Source organism: Canis aureus, chromosome 7 (genome assembly GCF_053574225.1).
Source record: "Canis aureus isolate CA01 chromosome 7, VMU_Caureus_v.1.0, whole genome shotgun sequence".
NCBI classification, from domain to species: Eukaryota; Metazoa; Chordata; class Mammalia; order Carnivora; family Canidae; genus Canis; species Canis aureus.
Genome location: NC_135617.1, coordinates 28,249,979 through 28,268,450, shown reverse-complemented (window position 1 = coordinate 28,268,450; position 18,472 = coordinate 28,249,979). Strand labels below are relative to the sequence as shown.

At 41.5% G+C, this 18,472-nt stretch overlaps 1 protein-coding gene across 7 annotated transcripts in view; it reads left to right on the top strand.

Moving 5' to 3' along the window:
- MRAP2 (melanocortin 2 receptor accessory protein 2) overlaps positions 1-18,472 on the top strand; it is a 121,565-nt gene that overhangs the window by 87,512 nt on the left and 15,581 nt on the right. For 6 of the 7 annotated variants that reach the window (XM_077903191.1, XM_077903192.1, XM_077903197.1 and 3 more), the window contains one exon: positions 9,056-9,189. In XM_077903191.1, coding sequence (XP_077759317.1) covers positions 9,063-9,189 — 127 coding nt within the window. In that variant the 5' untranslated portion in view covers positions 9,056-9,062. Of the gene's footprint in view, positions 1-9,055; positions 9,190-18,472 lie in introns of those variants that run through there. The other variant, XM_077903193.1, reaches the window with a different exon arrangement.

Below are 18,472 nucleotides of genomic sequence, written 5' to 3'. Positions count from 1 at the left end.
CCTGGAAAGGAATCACCACAGGGTCTCTTGAAAAGAGCAAAGCCAAATACAACTTGAAGGTTGGCCATAGAAGAAGGACGCACACGGGGGAGGAGTGCCTGGAAGTCCCCAAGCGGGATATTTTGCTTTGGAGAGCTCTCAATTACATTTCCCTCAGGTACACTGGGTGGAAAGTGCTGATTTTTATTATTTTCTTATGAGAAAAAATTTTAGAACTTTAAAAACTGTTGGTAAAATGTATATAATATAAAATTCACATTGTTGTGCAACCATCGCAACTGTCTCCAGAACCTTTTCATCATCTCAAAGTGAAACTCTGAATCCACTCAACAGTAACTTCCCATTCCCTGCTTCTCCCAGCCCTCAGCATCCACCCTTCAACTTTCTGTCTCTCCAAATAGGAGTACTCTGGGTACCTCATATAAGGGCAATTATGCAATATTTGTCCTCATATGCCCAGCTTATTTCACTTAGCATAATGTTTTGAGGATTCATCCATATTGTAGCATGTGTCATAATTTCTTTTTAAGGCTGAATAATATCGCACTGCGTCTATGCACTACATTTTGATTATCCATTCATCTGCCAATCTACATTTGGATTGCTTCCAGCTTGTGGCTATTGTGAGTAATGCTGCTGTGGACCTCAGTGTACAAATATCTGTTGGAGTCTCTGCTTTCAATTCTTTGGGGAATATTCCCAGAGGCAAAATTGCCAGATTATAAAGTATTCATGTTTAAATTTTTGAGGAGCCGCATTACTGCCTTTGATAGCAGCCGCAACACTTTGCATTCCCACCAACAACACACAAGGGTCCCAATTTCTCTACATCCTTGCTAACACTTATATTTTGTTTTTTGCTTTTTTCTGTAGAACAGCCATCCTATGAGTGTGAAGTGATATCTCATTGTGAAGCCCTGCTTTTTGATAGTTGTTTGTTTGTTTTTTTTTTTTTACTTTAGTGATTTTTAACTTTTTAAAAAGATTTTACTTAGCATGAGTGGGGAGGAGGGGCAGGAGAAGCAGATTCCCTGCTGAGCAGGGAGCCCAACATGGGACTTGATCCCAGGATCCTCTGATCATGACCTGAGCCAAAGGCAGATAGATGCTTATCTGGCTGAGCCACACAGGTATCCAACCTTAGTAAAAGCACCTATTTTTTCTGAAGGCTCAGGAATAGAGCAAAAATAAATAGATAATATTGAGGACTGAGAAAACCTGCTGTAATAGAGTGGCCAACTTGGGATTCCACTGATATGCTCAAAATCCCTAGAATTTCTTGAAGTCCACACCAAGGAAAGCAAGGTGTGTAGAAAGAGGTAGGAGTTAAACTTCTGGCATTTCTGGGGCAGAGATCCCAACCCATCATAGGTATGGCCTCGCTTTGTGGCTACAGCAGGACAAACATGTTGGGATATAGGACATACAGCATGGCATCTTGACACTCGTGTAGTGGAGTAAAGGAGTAGAGCCCTGTTTTATTATGTGACTCCTTCGCCCTATTTCCACAGTCATCCTTAATCTTTGGATCTTTAGAGTTTGTTTTAGAGATCATGTGAAGCACTTGCTCTGGTCTGCTTGGCCATTTTATTCCTCATTGTAGTTCACCAAATTGATGCTGTGGTTATAAATCATTCTCCTATGCTTGGTCAGTGTGACTCAGTTCATTACCTTTCTCATCCTTGGAGGACTGGGAAAACACAGCTTCCTTAATCTTCAGAGCTGGGGCTGAGGTGTGGTTGCTAGGAGCTGTGTGCCTGCCACCCCCACGTCTCTTTCTGAGCCATGCCTCGTCTCTTTTTGTGAAATTCGTTCCAGATGGAGGCATCTTGGCTTCCTTATGGGGTATTTTTCTCCCCCTGTGTGAGTATGATGTTCTTCTCACTGTCCAGCTGAAGTTTCTGTTCGAATGGGAGAATTCTGTTCTCAGGTTAAGGGTCAAGTAAGAATGAAAGAAGATAATTCTGTGGCTTCTCCACAGAATGAGAAATGAGTTCAACAAGTATTTATTGCATTTCCGCTATGAACCAGGCCTTGTGTGGGTTGCTAGAAATACAGGGGAGCAAAGCAGAAGAGGCTCTGCCCTGTTGGTGCTTACGGAAAAGAGACCAGCGTGAAGAGAAGGGCACTGTGGACTGGTTCGCACAGTCCCAGCACAGGCTGTTCTATGGTGTAATGCAAAGATCTCTTACCATCCCCAAAGGGCTCAAGGATAGTCTTTGTATCCCAGCACCTGGGTTCATGCAGTAACCATTTGCTGGACTGAACTAGGGAGTCTGACAGAGTCAGGAAATGATAACTCTAAAAAAATTACTTTCTAGTCTACCTACTGCTATGTGGCTGCCCAGGGTATAAGTTGAGGAGGTAGATTTAAGAGTCTAAACCGCTGTCCTCTTGGAGGCACCCACTGATGGAAGAAGGAAGCCCACCTGTTATTTAAGCATCTCTCCATTTCAGATGGTGACTGAATATTTATCTGCACAAAATATAAAGTCCTGTGTCTAGCTTTGGAAGTCGTTCTTCTATCTGCATTGATTCTGATTTTAATTCTGAGGTAGTCTCCAGGCCTGGGAACACTGTCCATTCCATGCTTTGCTCCTGGAACAAGTTGCTACTATGAGGCAGAAATGTGAGGATAGACAGGAAGAAGATGCATCCAGAATTTCTCTGCCAAATGTCAGTCACCACATTTATGAAGTCTGCTGGGTAATGTTCTAGGAAATACTGAGGAATAGCATAAAACTTGGTAGTATAGAGACATTTGGGAATATGTCCATTTGAGAAGGGAACAAGTGCATGTGTATGTATATTTGTGTGTGAGTGTGTGATATCTCTAGGCTGACCTAAGTGGCCAGAGATTCAGAATTCAAAAGTAAGATGCACGCTCCAGTCAAAAGAAAGTAGTTAGGAGGAGAAGACTTCAAAGTCCCAGAAGCAAGACCTCTTCAACTGGAAGAAATAAAAATCCACACTCTGTGAAAGAAGTCGCTGATTTAAAATGGGTTCACAGAAAAGGAATATGCAAACTTGAGAATTAAAGTGATGAGTCCAAACAGAAGGGAGTGGCTCACACAGAATCTATAAAAAGGAAAAGTAAACTGGGGAAAACGTCTGCAGTTTTTTAAGCACTGCCCTGGGAGGAGACCACAGAGGCTCCAATTTTAGAAGGTAAAGCATAATTCCTTGCTGGGATGTGTTGCCTTATGGAAATGCCTTATGGAAATTCATCAGGGGCTCTGATGAATCTGACTCATAAGCTTGCAGACTCTCATCTGATCTCTGTGTGGTCCTACTCACTGAGATGCAGGTCAACTGAGTGCACCAATAGTCTTCACTTGAGGGCCTCATCACATCTCTGTGCAATGAGAGAATTAAGCTTCTAAAGATACGATTCAGATCTGACCTTGGGCTCCTTAGCCACCAGAGTGCAGGCTAACCAGGCTTTACTTTTGGTTTCTGAAATGCCTTTGCTTGGAGAGACCAAGGATGATGGCTTAAGAGAGTGACTTCTCTGTGTTTTGCTGGGGAAGTTTGTTCTTAGGAATAGAAGGAAGAAAGAGATGAGAACAGATAACCAATGAGACCTGGATAGAACAGAACAGAGACTGCATCCTGGGTGGTAGGCCCACTACTGGAGTTTGGAGATTAAAGAAAAAGAAGATAGTGCACAATTGGGAATTTTGACCTCAAATCTGAATGGGTCATTCGGTCTTCCTCCAGACATGCTGGTTACCATGGGCTTCCCATCTGTGGCACTGGTCAGAAGCTTTTTGGAGTACCTTTCTGGCTAGGCTGCCGTGTGTGTGTACGCGTGCGCTCATTTTGTAGGGTTTATAGGCATCTTTTGGATCTCCTTAATGTCCTGTGACTGAATTGGTAGCCACTGGGAAAACACTTTTGCTGATGTTTACACTTTAATATGGAAATCAAGGTCCAACTTCAAGAAAATAGCCCTGTTGGCATGCCTACCGAGCATGGCCCTCCAAGGAGATGGATGAAGAGCCTTTATTCTCTCCACAGGTATCTTCCCAGTTTGAAGGTGGTGGAGAGAGTTGCTTGACCTGTCTTTAAGAAGGACACAGTGTGCCCAGGAGTGGTGTAGGAAGCTGGATTGGAGGAAGAAAGATGGGGTAACTGGGAGGAATGAGAGTGTTGGAAATGTGTACGGGAGAAGGGGTGATGCTTACAAGGCCTTGATTGCTGTCTGGGGCTGCTAGCCATGCTTTCTCCGTTTGGGTTTGAGACCTTCCTCCCTCTTCCAGGTCTATATAAATTGGCCTAAACTACCACATGTGCACCTGGAAAAAGTAAGCTTCCTTCTCAGGTGTGGCTTAAAGGCTCAGTTATAATTTTTCACTATTGTTGTCAGGAGTGTTTTCAGCCGCTTGGTCTCTCGGCTGCTGGGCTGCTCTAGGAAGCTTGCTTAGGATGCATTTCCTCTGGAAGAAGTTGTTTTTCATGATGCTAATATTATGAAGAAATCTGACATTAAGGACATCTGGGGAGGGGGTGCTCAGGAGCAGCAGAGGCATAGAAGGCAGCCACATTGCTGAGCCCTGCATTTCCTGTTTGCTGTGTTCTGGAGAGAGCAGCTGTTTGCTTTCAGCACCCCGGTGAGCAAGCCTTGGCACCAGGCTGCCTCTCCCACACTGGGTGTTGTGGCCCAGATATTTTCACTGTAGTGGAAATATCAGACTCTGGGGGCCACAGCCCAGAGGTGCTGGCACTTCCCAGATAGTGAGACAGTGCCAGCCTCTGTTTCTGCAAAACTCCAACAGGCAACTCTAAGCTTCAGAAATGGGCAGTGTACAAAATCCTGCCAGACTACAGTCTTCTGTTTGTTTCATGCCCTTGTATGTTTGATGGCCCAAGCCAATGAATTTGAGACGTGGATGAAAAATGTCCCATGGGCTTTCTCAAGGGTGCTAGGTGACTGCTTGAGGGGGTGGGGGCAGAGACGCTGTCCTCCAAACCCAACTTTGGGATTCAAGAACCTAGATGAAATAGCTGGTGACAGCAAAAGCCTCCTCCTGCTCCACCCCACCCCCTGTTATCTAAAGGCTACCAAAGTGATGGCCACTCTGGAAGAGGCTGTCTAGCATTTCATTCTTCTTCCCTGGAGAACCTGTGATAAGACTGGCTCTGCTCTTCACACCTCTCATCTCCAGGCATTTGTCAGCACTTTGCTTCTCTCTTAAAGCATGGACTTTCCACGTTCAGGATCTTTGCACATGTGCCTTTCATTACCCTTTGATCTGTAGCCATCCCTACATAGTTCATTTAGGTCAACAGGAATGGTGTAAGGGAGAGTAAAAGAAGGAATGACAAAACCCTTTCTCTGTGGTGAATGAAGCACTGAGATTTCTGGATATCTGAGGTTTTGTACAGACATAGTCTATTTGCTAGTTCCTGGCCAGCCCTGTGAGGGTGGCCAGAATGCTTCTTTCTAACTTGAGAGAGTAGCAGGGAGGCCTGCTGGGCACATCGGCCTGGGCAGGCACAGGGGTCACTGCTAGGTACAGATGTGGAGAACAGCTTATACAGAGAATGGAAAACCCTCCCCTCTTTATTTCCTTCATTGTTTTATGTACTTTTTGTTATTTTTCCATTATCTATTTCAATACTAGATGAAGTCTAGTGCCTCTCTCTGCTCTGCTTATTACACTGCCTGTAATACCTGACTTCCAATAAAATGAGATGGTCAAACCAGACTTCATATTATTTTCCTTAAAAAACAGGAGAGATTATTATCATATTTTTGACTTGTTGGAATAGCAGGAATCCCATGATGGACATATTTCTCATTAAAACTTTTAAAGCATCTAAATGAATGCCTTTTGAGTTATTTTTTATTATAATTTTATTCATTTTTCTAGGGTGCACAGATCAATGAACCACATGGTGAATTTGATAGGAATTGGCTGACAGGGAAGTTAGCGATGCTTGAAGAAGAAGTCTAGGCTTTTCTGTATCAGACTAGTATTTAATAATAGTGCTGGCTGCTATGTGTTGACCTTAACTGGGTGCTGACTACCCATACTTCACGTAATATCACATTTAATCTTTACAGTAACTCCATGAAATGGGTAGTTATCATCATCATTTTCCTGATGAGAAAAATTGAAGCTTAGATTTTTACCCCCATTGTTCTAAAGGAGGGCTGGCAAACTTTTTCTATAAAATAACAGAGAGTAAATGTTTTGAGCTTTTTGGACCATACTATCTCTGTTGTCACTGCACAGCTCTGCTATTATAATACTAGAGAAACCATAAAAAAAATACAAAAACAAGGGTGGCTGTGTTCCAATGAAACTTTATTTATGGACTCCAATATTTGAATTTCGTAAAATTTTTTTTATGTCACAAAATATTATTTAAAAATTGTTTTCCAGGAGTGCCTGGGTGGCTCAGTCAGTTAAGCATCCAACTCTTGATTTCAGCTCAAGTCATGATCTCAGGGTTGTAAGATCGAGCCCAACATTAGGCTCTGCACTGAGCATGGAGCCTGTTTAAGATTCTCTCTCTCCCTCTGCCCCTTCCCCCATGCTCACATATGAGCTCTCTAAAAAAAATTGTTTTCCAATCATGAAAAATTATAAAAAACATTCTTCACTTGGAGGTTGTACAAAAATAGGTGGTGGGCCAGATTTGTAGATAAGAATAAGCAGGCAAGGAGGAATAGGATAAGATGGTCTGATAAAGGCACACTCTTACCAGAGGGAAGAGCATGTGAGCAGGGAACACAAAGCATGACGTCTCTGAGGAACTGCGGGGAATGTGAGCACAGTTTGGTAGCGTATGAGGCAAGATGAGAGGAGACAGCAAGACCCAAGTCATGACCTTGTAGGACCTTTCAAAGATTTTGGACTTTGTCCTTAGAGAAATGGGAAGCCGTTGAAAAATACTAACCAAAGAAGTGACAAAGGCAATTTTTTCTTTTTTAAATTACTGGCTGAGGGGCAGCCTGGGTGGCTCAGGGGTTTAGCACCGCCTTCAGCCCAGGGCATGATCCTGAAGACCCAGGATTGAGTCCCTGCATGGAGCCTGCTTCTCCCTGTGCCCCCCCCCTCTCTCTCTCCCTCCCTCCCTCTCTTCCTCCCCCTCTCCCTCTCCCTCCCTCCCTCCCTCCCTCCCTCTCTCCCGAATGAATGAATAAATGAATAAATGAATGAATAAATAAATAAATAAATAAATAAATAAATAAATAAATAAATAAATAAAATCTAATGACTAACTAACTGGCTGATAGGTGAAGAGTGGATCACAATTGGTCAGTAAGAGCAGAAGCAGAAAAACCAGTTAGGCAGCTGGAGAAGGGGGATGATGATGGTGTCTACTAGTAACGGTAGCCAGAACCATTTCTTGGCAACACATCAAATGGAGGTAGAACACATATGAAAACTCTGGTCCTCCATCTTCAAATCTCATGTCTTCCCTGCATGGTGTGAAATTCTTAACAGTCTCAAATGGACATTATGTATATCTGAATCTACCATTTATCTCTGAATCCTAAAACTGAAGAGCTACTCTTCCCTCACGCACAATTCTCTTCTTCTGGAGGAAGTGCTCATAAATGAGGATAGTGTTTCTTGGGTTTGAGTTATTAATTTTCATTTCCTGAGGAAATTTATTTCATCAAGGGAAATAATCCCTTGTTCAAATAATAAAAAGACCAAAGACAATACTGTGGTAATGATTTTATGTTATTTTTGTGCTGATGTTAGAAAGGTTACCAAATACTTCATTGAAGGTCAGCTTTTCTTAAAATTTGTGTACCTTTCTTTTCCAAAATAGAAGTGGTACATTCTCTTTTACTTTTGCAGGAATTATTTGTCTGGTTGGGCACTCACAGCGACATTCCGGTTTTGATACTAGCATATATCTTTGGATCAGAGCACACTGTCCTTTGAACAATATGATGCTGAGGGGTTGGAGTTTGTTTCTGTGGAGTCCAGGACTGGGGATTAAGGAAGAAAGGAAAAAGGAAAGATGAGACACAGGCCTTTGGGCAGAGGAGTGATAGTGATTTTGCCTCAACTTCTCTATAGGTTGTGACCCAGAGGTAGTAGTGGGTGATACTGACCCAAGGTAGGTGGAAGAAAGGGAACTTCAGAAAGTTATTAGGGATGAGAACCAGTGGTTATGACTTCTCAGTGAATGTTGGTTTGGGCTGATTTTTCATTTCAAATTTTCCCTTATATTACTATTTGTTACTTTGTATTCTTTCCTCCAATATAAAGCAAGATCTGTGGAGTCCGTGTCTCAGCATATCCTGAAAGTAGGACAAATTTTGGGAATAAGCAGTAGGGAAGATTCAGGCTTCCACCGAGGATCTTCTCCTATTATGGGACTTTTGCTGACCACGTCTCTTTTTTTTCTACTTCATTTAATTAGCCTTTGATTACTTGTCTTTTTTTTAAATTTTTATTTATTTATTCGTGAGAGACACAGAGAGAAAGAGAGGCAGAGGGAGAAGCAGGCTCCATGCATGTAGCCTGACGTGGGACTCGATCCCGGGTCTCCAGGATCATGCCCTGGGTTGAAGGCGATGCTAAACTGCTGAGCCACCAGGGCTGCCCTGATTACTTGTCTTTTTGCATAGCAGGTGCTCAATATACCAGAAGTTCACTTCTGGTACTTTTTATTTATTTTCTCTAGACTCTTTGCATACTCATGCAGGTGTACATGGTGGGGCTGAAGTTATAAGATCAGAGATTTTGATATACTCTCTCCCTTCTTCCTTTCCTTTTTTAAAAATCAGTTATTGATAGTTGGTTATGTGCCAGGCACTGGGTTAAGTTCTGGGGGACAGCAACAAAAGACATGGGGTCTGATTTCAAAAACATTCCAGTCTAGTGGAGACGTTAAAAAAAAATTATGACCATTTGGTGTGAAATATAGGCAGCCAGTGAGGACCTCTCCCTGCCCTAGTGGATGGGACTTCTCTGATGACTTTGCCTTCTGAACTTCTAAATGTGGTCAAGAGCAGTTAGAGTATCTGTGCAGTTGAGGATGAATTAACAGGTTCTATATTTGCCTTTCTCCATTTGTGCAGGGTGGAGATGTCTGCCCAGAGATTAATTTCTAACAGAACATCCCAGCCATCTGCACCTAATTCTGATTACACCTGGGAATATGAATATTATGAAATTGGACCAGTGTCCTTTGAAGGACTGAAGGCTCATAAATGTAAGTCTTATACAATTCCCCATTGTAAACATAATGTATTTGTCTTAACCTGTGAAATCTCCAGTGATTAATTTTCCTGAACATTCTTTTTATACAACTCTGTTCTGTATCCCCCATGTCACAGAAAACACCCCTTCCAAACATAGGCGGATTGCTCAGGGACGGTATTACATGAGTGATAAAGAACTTGAAAGATTTCCTTAATGGGAGAACTTGGTTTCAAATTGAGATTTGCTTTAAAGTATTAATGATTCCACCTCTCCCAAACTGTGTGAACATTTGGTCCAACATTTGGACCAAGAATATGTACAAAAGAAAAGTCTGGAACTATTATTTGAAGAACTTTCTTTTTGTAATACATGGTCAGTGGCATCCTTTCAGCCCTCCTGGTTTTCTGGGACTGTAGAAAGCAGTCTATCTGTGTGTGTTCACAATGATGGACTGGAACATTCTGCAACCATTCCTAACAGCGTGATAGGCATGAATTGTGCTTCATGATATTGGAGTGATTAATAATCTAGCACAGAGTGAGGAAATACAGTTCTGTGCAAAGTTATTGTTCAACTCCAGTCATAACTGCATGCTGACTGGCCAACTCAAAGCATCTGTTTTCCAGAAGCTACTGCCCACTCCCAGGTAGGAAGTGGTTACCCCATAAATATTCCAGAGATGTTTGGTTGTTTCAGAATGAATATCCATAGCACCATAAACACTTTAGGCTCTTAACAGCTTCAGCTTAATGGGACTCATTACGAACTCTAAGAAAGATTAGAAATGGAGATGCAAATATGGCAAAGGAAATGCTTTTGCTCTCTTAGTATTTCCTGGATGCTGCCACTCTGACCTGTCTTGGTGTTCATGATGCCTCACATTCACTTGCTGCTCCCTTGAAAGGAAGACTTTCTAATTTTTTTCAGCTTTCTTGAGATATAATTGACAAAATTGTAATACATTTAAAGGGTACAAAGTGATGATTTAATATATGGATACGTTGTGAAAAGATTCCCTCCATGGAGTTAATGGACACACTCATCACCTCAGATATTTTTCTTTCTTTATTTTCTGGTGAGAACATTTAAGTTCTACTGTCTTGCAAATTTCAATTATACAATACACATTGTCAACTATACTAACCATGTTTTATGTTAGATCCTCAGACCATATTCCTCTTACAACTGAAAGTTTGTACCCTTTTACCAACTTCTCCCTGTTTCCCCCAGCCCCTGGCAACCACTTTTGTACTCCCTCTTTCTATGAGTTTGAGGGTATTTTTTTTTGTTTGTTTCCACATATAAGTGTTACCATGCAGTATTTGCCTGCTCTATTTGCCTTATTTCACATAGCATAATGCCCTCCAGGGTTCATCCATGTTGTCATAAATGACAAGAGACTTCCTTCTTTTTAAAAGCTGACTAATATTTGTGTGTGTCTGAGCATCTATGTAAATGGTGCTTCCATGCCTTAGTTATTGTGAATAATGCTGCAGTGAACGTGGGAGCATAGATATCTCCTCAAGATAATGGTTTTGTTTCTTTTGGATATCTAGCTAGAAGTGAGAATGCTGGATCATAGGTAGTTCTATTTTTACTTTTTTGAGGAACCTTCAGACTATTTATTATAGTGGCTGTACCAGCTTACATTTCCACCAGCAGTGCACTTATAGTTTCTTTCTTTTCTTCACATCCTTGCCAGCACTTTTTATCTCTTGTCTTTTTTGATAATAGATGTCCAAATAGGGATGTAGTATCTCGTTGAGGTTTTGGTTTGCATTTCCCTGATGATTAGTGATGTTGAGCACCTTTTCATGTACCTGTTGGCAATTTGGATGTCTTTGGAAAATATCTATTTGGGTCCTTCTCCCATTTTTTAATTGGATTGCTTTTAGATATTGAATTGTATGAGTTCCTTATTTTTTTTTTTGAGTTCCTTATTATATTTAGATATTAACCCCTTATCAGATATGTGGTTCGCAAATATTTTCTCCCATTCCAGAGGTTCCCTTTTCCTTTCGTTGGTGCTTTCTTTTGCTGTGCAGAGGCTTTTGAGTTTGATATAGTCCCACTTATTTATTTTGTTGCATTTGCCTTTGCTTTTGGTATCAAATCAAAAAAATCATTGTTAAGACCAATGTCAAGGAGCTTGCTTGCTATGTTTATGACCATTATTTCGAACTCTCTATCAGGCAAATCACTTATTTCCATTTCATTAGGATCTGTTTTTGGAGATTTATCTTGTTTTTCAATTTGAAACATAGTCCTCTATTTCTATATTTTCCTTGACTCTCTGTGCTAGTTTCCTTGCATTAGAGAAAACAGCTGCCTCTCCCAGTTTTGTGTGGTCTTGTGTAAGAGATCAGCCTTGTCATTTAGCCTAGCCTGGCGTCCTAGTCGCCTCTTGAATTTTTATGATTGTCAAAGCAAACTTCTTTGTTCTCTGTGGTTCTCAGTAGTTCAGGCATGTCAAGACTTGTCTGTGTCCCCAAGGGGAAGACTGTGGTGAGCTCCTAGATGCAGCCTGATTAGAACCCAGATCCTTAAGCAGTAGCTGGGAAACTATGCAATTAAACCCCTCCCAGGGAGAAACTAGGAGATGGACGTTTTGTAGCAGGGGTGCAGGGGTGCAAGAGCACCCAGCTCTGGGGTTCCTAAACATATCAGGTTTGGCCACTTGCAGCTGACAAAATCCAAAGGCAGAAAGATGAGTGCTGGTGGAACAAGAAAGGAATTTGTTTCAGTGAGGCTAACATCAAGAAGACAGCAGACTAGTGTCTCAGACTGTCTCCAAAGTGACACAGATACTTCCAGGTTTATTTAAGGAAAATGTGAGACAAAGGTGGGCAGTAAAAGTCAGATTGATCATTGTCTTAGAGTCAGTCATGGGCAGGGTCTTGCTGGCTCAGGGTAGTCTTTTATTGCTGGATGGGGTAGTTTCGGTTCCCATCAGGGGATGCTTTGCCCAGGAATCTTTTTCCTGAGTTAAGAGATAAGCTGGAAAGAAGTACTTAATTAGAAAGTTTGAGGTTTAAATGGAGGTAGTAGAGTTCTTTCAATTTTTGCCTGAGTCTTCTCTTCTAGGCCAAGTAGATAGCTGTGAAAGTGCTCCTATGCTTGTTTAGAACTGCTTCTTTGTTTGCTATAGTCCTATAGGACTCTCAAATGTAAGCACTATTGGTATCAGAGCCAGCAGACTGGGAGCCCATCCTTTGGGTTGTATCCACAAGAACTAGGGTGTCAGACTTGTATATAAGCTCTTTACAGGGAAATACTGGTGACTCAACCAAGTCTCCCAGTTTTTATTGGAACAGACTGGAGGGAGAAGGCAGGGTTGGTTGCCAGCTTCTCTGCACTCTGGGAAAGATTGCAGGCAGCCACTAGATGTGTGCTAAATTAGAAGCCTGGCCTTAAGGCAGCATCCTTTAAAGTATGCAGGTAAACCCCTTCGAGGCAAAGAATGGGAAATGAGTGTTTTGGCCTGCTTCCTCTGCATTGAGCCTTGGTGGGATAGCTGTGGTGAAGCCTTGCATGCCCTTGAATTACTGCTTTTTTGTTTGCTATAGTTTTTGGGTTCTCATGGCCCCAGTGCTTGTGGCTTTCAGAGCTAGCTATTTTAGGGGCTCATCTCTGTGCAGTAGTCTTAAAAGTGGAGCTCTAGATGTGCTGTCCCTTCCCTTCTTACGGAGAAGCTGGAAGTTGGAGGTTTCCATCCAACCGTATGTTGCTCTGCTGGGGGTGGGGGTTTGTCAAGAGTGTGTCTCAGCTCTTCTTCATTTGCTAGAGGTATAGGAGTGACTTAGCTAGTTTCTGGATATCTTTCAGAGGAAATTCCTTCATACATAGCTGTGGATTCAGTGTGTTTGTGGAAAGAGGGGAGCTCAGGAGCCTCCTAAGTCTCCATCCTGGTCAACTGCCCATTTGAGCTAATTAAGTGATCTAGCCTTTGTCCCCATTTCCCTGTTGCAGAAAGGACTGCAAGATCCCAGGCTTCATTTGTGGGTCTTTGAGACCTAGAAGCCACTGTTGATTGGTGGCAGTGGTAGAGCCTCTAGTGGGGCAATTGGAGGGCAGCGATACTGTTAGAAGTTAGTTGAACAGTTAGGTAGTCAGGGTCAGGATCCCCAACATGAAAGGAATCAGGACAGCTAAACCAAAACACTAACATCCTGTTTTGCAGCTTAGAGAGGACTATATTAGCATTCTGCTTTGCAGCCTTTGCAGAAATGACTTCTGCAAAACATCCTAAAATAAGGCAAATAGCCACCAAGCATTTGTCAGAATTACACGCAAGGGACAATTAAGACCTAAGGCCCTAGATGTCAGCCAAAAGAAAAAAAAAAAAAGAAAAAAGAAAAAAAAAAAAGACCATCAGCACATTGACATTAACCTAGACTTTAACCTAGGTGTGTGACCAAAGCCCTGATTGGCATGACTCAGCACACTCTGATTGTTTAAGATAGTTCCACAAAGAGCTCATAAAACCCCTAAACTTCCTCGGACACCCCCTCCCTCTCTCAGAGTTTTATATTATTGCTAAATAAACATTGCTTTGCTGCCCACCACTCTTCATCTGGTCTACCTCTTCATTTTTTGAAGTGATATGACCAAGAACTGTGGGCACTAAAGGCAGAGAAAATCCTGTAACAATATTCTGGCTGGTTCCACATCCTGGTATCCACTAGTGGGGCTGCAAAGGGCTTCAGTTACTCATTTATTGGATCAAGGACTTACTATATTTTTTCCTTAAGAAGTCATTAATTAAACTGTATATCCTTTATCCCTGAAGTGAATAGTAATAGTTAGATGCTTTCACTCCTTCCTTTATTGATGTTCTCTCAGTATTTCTTTGTGGGGATTTTAAAAAGCACATGCATTTCATTAGGATATACTGTCATTGATTATCCAATGGAAGGCTGCTACTGTCAAGGTGTGAAATGATCCTCCTTCATTTACTTTAATTCTTTAACCTGTTGTTTTTCTGAGTGCAATCTTTAGGTAAGAACACTTGCTTGTTAAGAATTTTAGTGGAGGGATGCCTGGGTGGCCCAGTGGTTGAGCATCTGCCTTTTACTCAGGGCATGATCCCGGGGTCTAGGATTGAGTCCCACATGGGGCTCCCTGTGAGGAGCCTGCTTCTCCCTCTGCCTGTGTCTTGGTCTCTCTCTGTGTGTCTCTCATGAATAAATAAATAAATCTAAAAAGAATTTTAGTGGAAAGCAAAATGACTGGGAAAATTGCCAAATATTTCCCAACAATATGCACTTTAACAGCATAGTACACAAGTTTTATTTTTCTGTCAGTTTGCTCTTATCACTTTTCCTTAGTTTAAGGGACAAAGAAGACAGGCCTGCTGCTATTATTTTGGTTGGTACATTTCTAGAGACAATTGAAAATCTTTTTTAGCATATTATATTCTATAAATGATTATAGCTGGCAAGAATTCCTGCAAAATGTAGGCAGACAGGTGACACATTGAATACTAACTTTACCTACTATACTATTAATAAGGCGTGCCTTTGTTAGTTTTAGCATTCACATCAGAAAAAAACAAAATGCCTAGGTGAATCCTTACTGTTCTGATTTAAGAAATCTGATCAAAGTAGAGGTCCTTCATTTCAGGAACCTGACAATATATAGACATATAGAAAAGAATAATAAGTGTAAAACACAGACATACAGGAAAATAGAAAAGATTAAGTCAACTATTGTACAATGTATTTTGGTTTAGTCTCTTCCATCTTAAAATGCTGTGATTCTGACCTTCAAGTGTGTCTTCTTGTATTGCAGAGCAGTATTCAAAGCCAGTTCAGGTGCAGGTTTAGAAAAATAGAAGTAAGACATTTCAAAGGGAAGCATTTCTTGAAAATAACAGTTACCTTCATTTGCTTTACCTATAACAGATCATACTTGGCAATAGTAGCTCCATCTTCAGTTAGATCAGGTTCTTCTGCTTGTTGAAATAGACTCCTACCTTTAAAAGGTTTTTCGTCTGAGAAACAATCTCTGATGGTAATTGCGAATTTTCCTGTTGGTCTCAGTTTTGCATCTGGTATTAAACCTTATAATATATCAGAGCTGGACATATATCTAATATATATATTTCGTGCCAGCAGAATGGACATGCACTCATTCACTCTTTTTTCAGCATATATTTACTGACCACAGGTTATGTAAGCACTGTTTTAGGTACTGGAGATACAATAGTGAACAGAAAAGACAAAAATATGTCATCTTATAGATCTTGCCTTCTAGTAGGAGAGATAAACAATAACCAAGTTAAATAAACCCATGCATTATGGTGATAGAAAAAGAATAAATTAGGGAAAGGGGATGTGGAGTTCGGAGGTAAAATTATACAGAGTGAGCATGAAAGGCCATACTGAGAAGGAGAAATTTGAGAAGTGACCTGAAGGAAGTGAGAGATTGAATTGTAAGATATCTGGGGAAGAGCATTCTAGAAAATGCTCCATGGCAAGAATGAAATGGAACATGCAAGGAAAAACAAGGAGACCAGCATGATGCCAGAGGAATGGATGAAGCAGGGTAGCAAAAGGAGTCAGGGAATAGAAAAGAGGAAAGAGGTATTAAAGCCTTTGAGGTCATGCTAAGGACTTTGACTTTTTCTCTGAGATGTCATTTGGAGAAGAAGAATAGCATCTGGCTTAAATTTCAATAAGACCTCCTGGGTGGGGGGGAAGGAAGGAGATGAGATTGGAAGCAGAAAGCCAGTCTAGGGGGCTATTGCAATAGTTCAGGCAGCTGATGATGGTGGCTTGGCCATGGTGAGGACAGTGGAGTGGTGAATGGTGCATAAATTCTGGATATTTCTTAACAATAGATCTGATAGGATTTGTCAATAGATTGGTCATGGGGCATAATAGAAAGTGAAGAGCCAAACATGATTTGAAGGTTTGTGATCTAATTGACAGGATGAATTGCCATGAACTGAGAAGACTATGGGAGAAGCAGGAATATCAGGAGCTCAGCTTTAGATTTGTAAATTGAGACCTGTCAGACATCCAATAGGACATGGCAGGAGAGGTATGCTGTGAACATGTGAATTTAAGCATCACAGCATATAAACAATATTCAATGTTATGAGGCTGGATGAATGAGAATAGACAAAAACTGAAGAGCTACAAAAACTGAGCCCTGGCACATGCTAGCATTTAGAAGTTGGGGGTGTTGGGAGGAAAATAGCAAAGGAGCCTAAATGGAATGTACAGAAAGGTAGGAATAAAACAGGGCACTTGTGTTTCCTGGAAGCCAAATAAAGAACTTGAAGGATGAGACAGTGGTCTGTGTCAAATGCTGCTATTAGGTCAAGTAAGTTGAGGATTGTGACTTGACGGTTGGATTTACAATGTAGAAGTTATTGGAAATGATTTGAAAATAGTCTTTGTGGAGTGAGTGGGAGTAAAAGGCTGATAGAATTGGTTCAAGAAAAAAGAACTGGAAACCAGACAAATCTCTCAAGAATTTTGCTATAGGGATCCCTGGGTGGCTCAGCGGTTTAGCGCCAGCCTTTGGCCCAGGGCAAGATCCTGGAGACCTGGGATCGAGTCCCATATCAGGCTCCCGGCATGTAGCCTGCTTCTCCCTCTGCCTGTGTCTCTGCCTCTCTCTGTGTGTCTTTCATGAATGAATAAATAAATAAAATCTTTTTTTTAAAAAAAAGAATTTTGCTATAAAGGGAAAGAGAAATAGGACATTTAAGAAGACCCTGGCTACATGAGACAAGATGTTCTTAGAGAAGCAGAAGCAAAGCCCGTGGGTCAATGTGTGGCCACTTCTACATTTTAGCAGGGCCATTTGAGATGTTGTGTTGAGGAAAGACTGAAGGAGCATTCTCTTATTCCGAGCCACCAGTGAAGGCCATATCTCATGCCTTTTTTCATATGCCAGCTTGCAGAAAATGCCAGCCACACACATGGATGAGTTAGCAAGAGGCCAGGTCATCAAAATGAGAAGCAGAGCTAGAGCTGGCGAAGGCTTAGAGTAAGATATATCATTGGGAGCATAGTAAAAGCAAGTTCTGGAACAACCTTGTTGGCTCCTTGCCAGGAATTCATACCACAAAATTGTCCCTAATGCATTAGAAACCAGAAGTGGTATGAGGACAGTTCTGGCTCTCATATCCTGAACCCTCTTTCAGTTAAGTATTAATCTTTGTTTTTCATACAACCACAAGATGGAAAAGTCATCATTTATTCTTAGGAGGTGTAAGGGAGGGGACTGGGATGGGGTAGTTGCTCTAATGCTACCCTAGAGTAGAAAAGATACTCATGGAGAAAAACAGGATCACACCAGTGAAAGCCATGCTGTCATCAGCTTTTGACTCTGTTTCATTCCATTCATTAGTGGTCAGGTTGAGGGAAAGTGATTTTATTATGACACATTCCATTTGGAATTCCCCTTGGCAATTTGCTCTACCTCTGTGCTGTAATGATCCCTACATAGGCAGGACAGAAACGGCTGTTGGGCTCTGTTAGAAACAGTTTTAGAAGGCTTCTCTTGGCCTTCATGACCAACTGGCCTCATTAGAGCTTCAGTTTATGTAAACCTTTGAATCCTTCTCAGGAAAGGGCCAGGGGCTTTGCTTTCCCTGTTTTACTGCAACACCCATGTCCATGAAACTTGGTATATAAATAAAACTGCAAGAGAGTTTGGATATGTTTGGAGTGAGATGGAGACCTCTGATAATCTCTGAAAGGGGCTCAGGGTAAAAAAGTACTCTAGGGTTAGGCCAATGTGGTAGGGGATGAGGTAGAGGAAAATTAGCGGAAATAGTCACAGGAACCAAAATTCTGTTTGAAGAGGAATATGAATAACCAGAGCCACTTAATGCATATTGTGATAGGAAATGTAGATGGCATGTTGTCAAGAAAGTGCTTGGAAATGCTGTTGGATCCCTGGGGATTTTCAAATCCTAACCACAGCCCTGCTTCCTAGTCTGCTCCCCCGTGACTTCAAGGAAGGGCTATGACCTTCTCATGCCCCATATTATTGCTGCTTTTTTGATCAGCTCCCTGGGGCACTAGGAAGGCAGAGAGAAGAAACTAGGCTGGGTAAAGGCAACCCTCCTCCATATATCCCACCCTGAGCTAGAGAAGTGAAGGACTGATGGGGATCCAGCCATTGTTTGGAAAACAATGTGTGAAAGTTGCCTAATGCAAACACCTTCCAATATGAATCAACATGACTAGGCCAAATTCTCAACTGAGAACTTCAATATAAGTCTTGCCTATACTTTTAGAATTTGCTTTTATTATGCAGGTAGTTGATGAAGT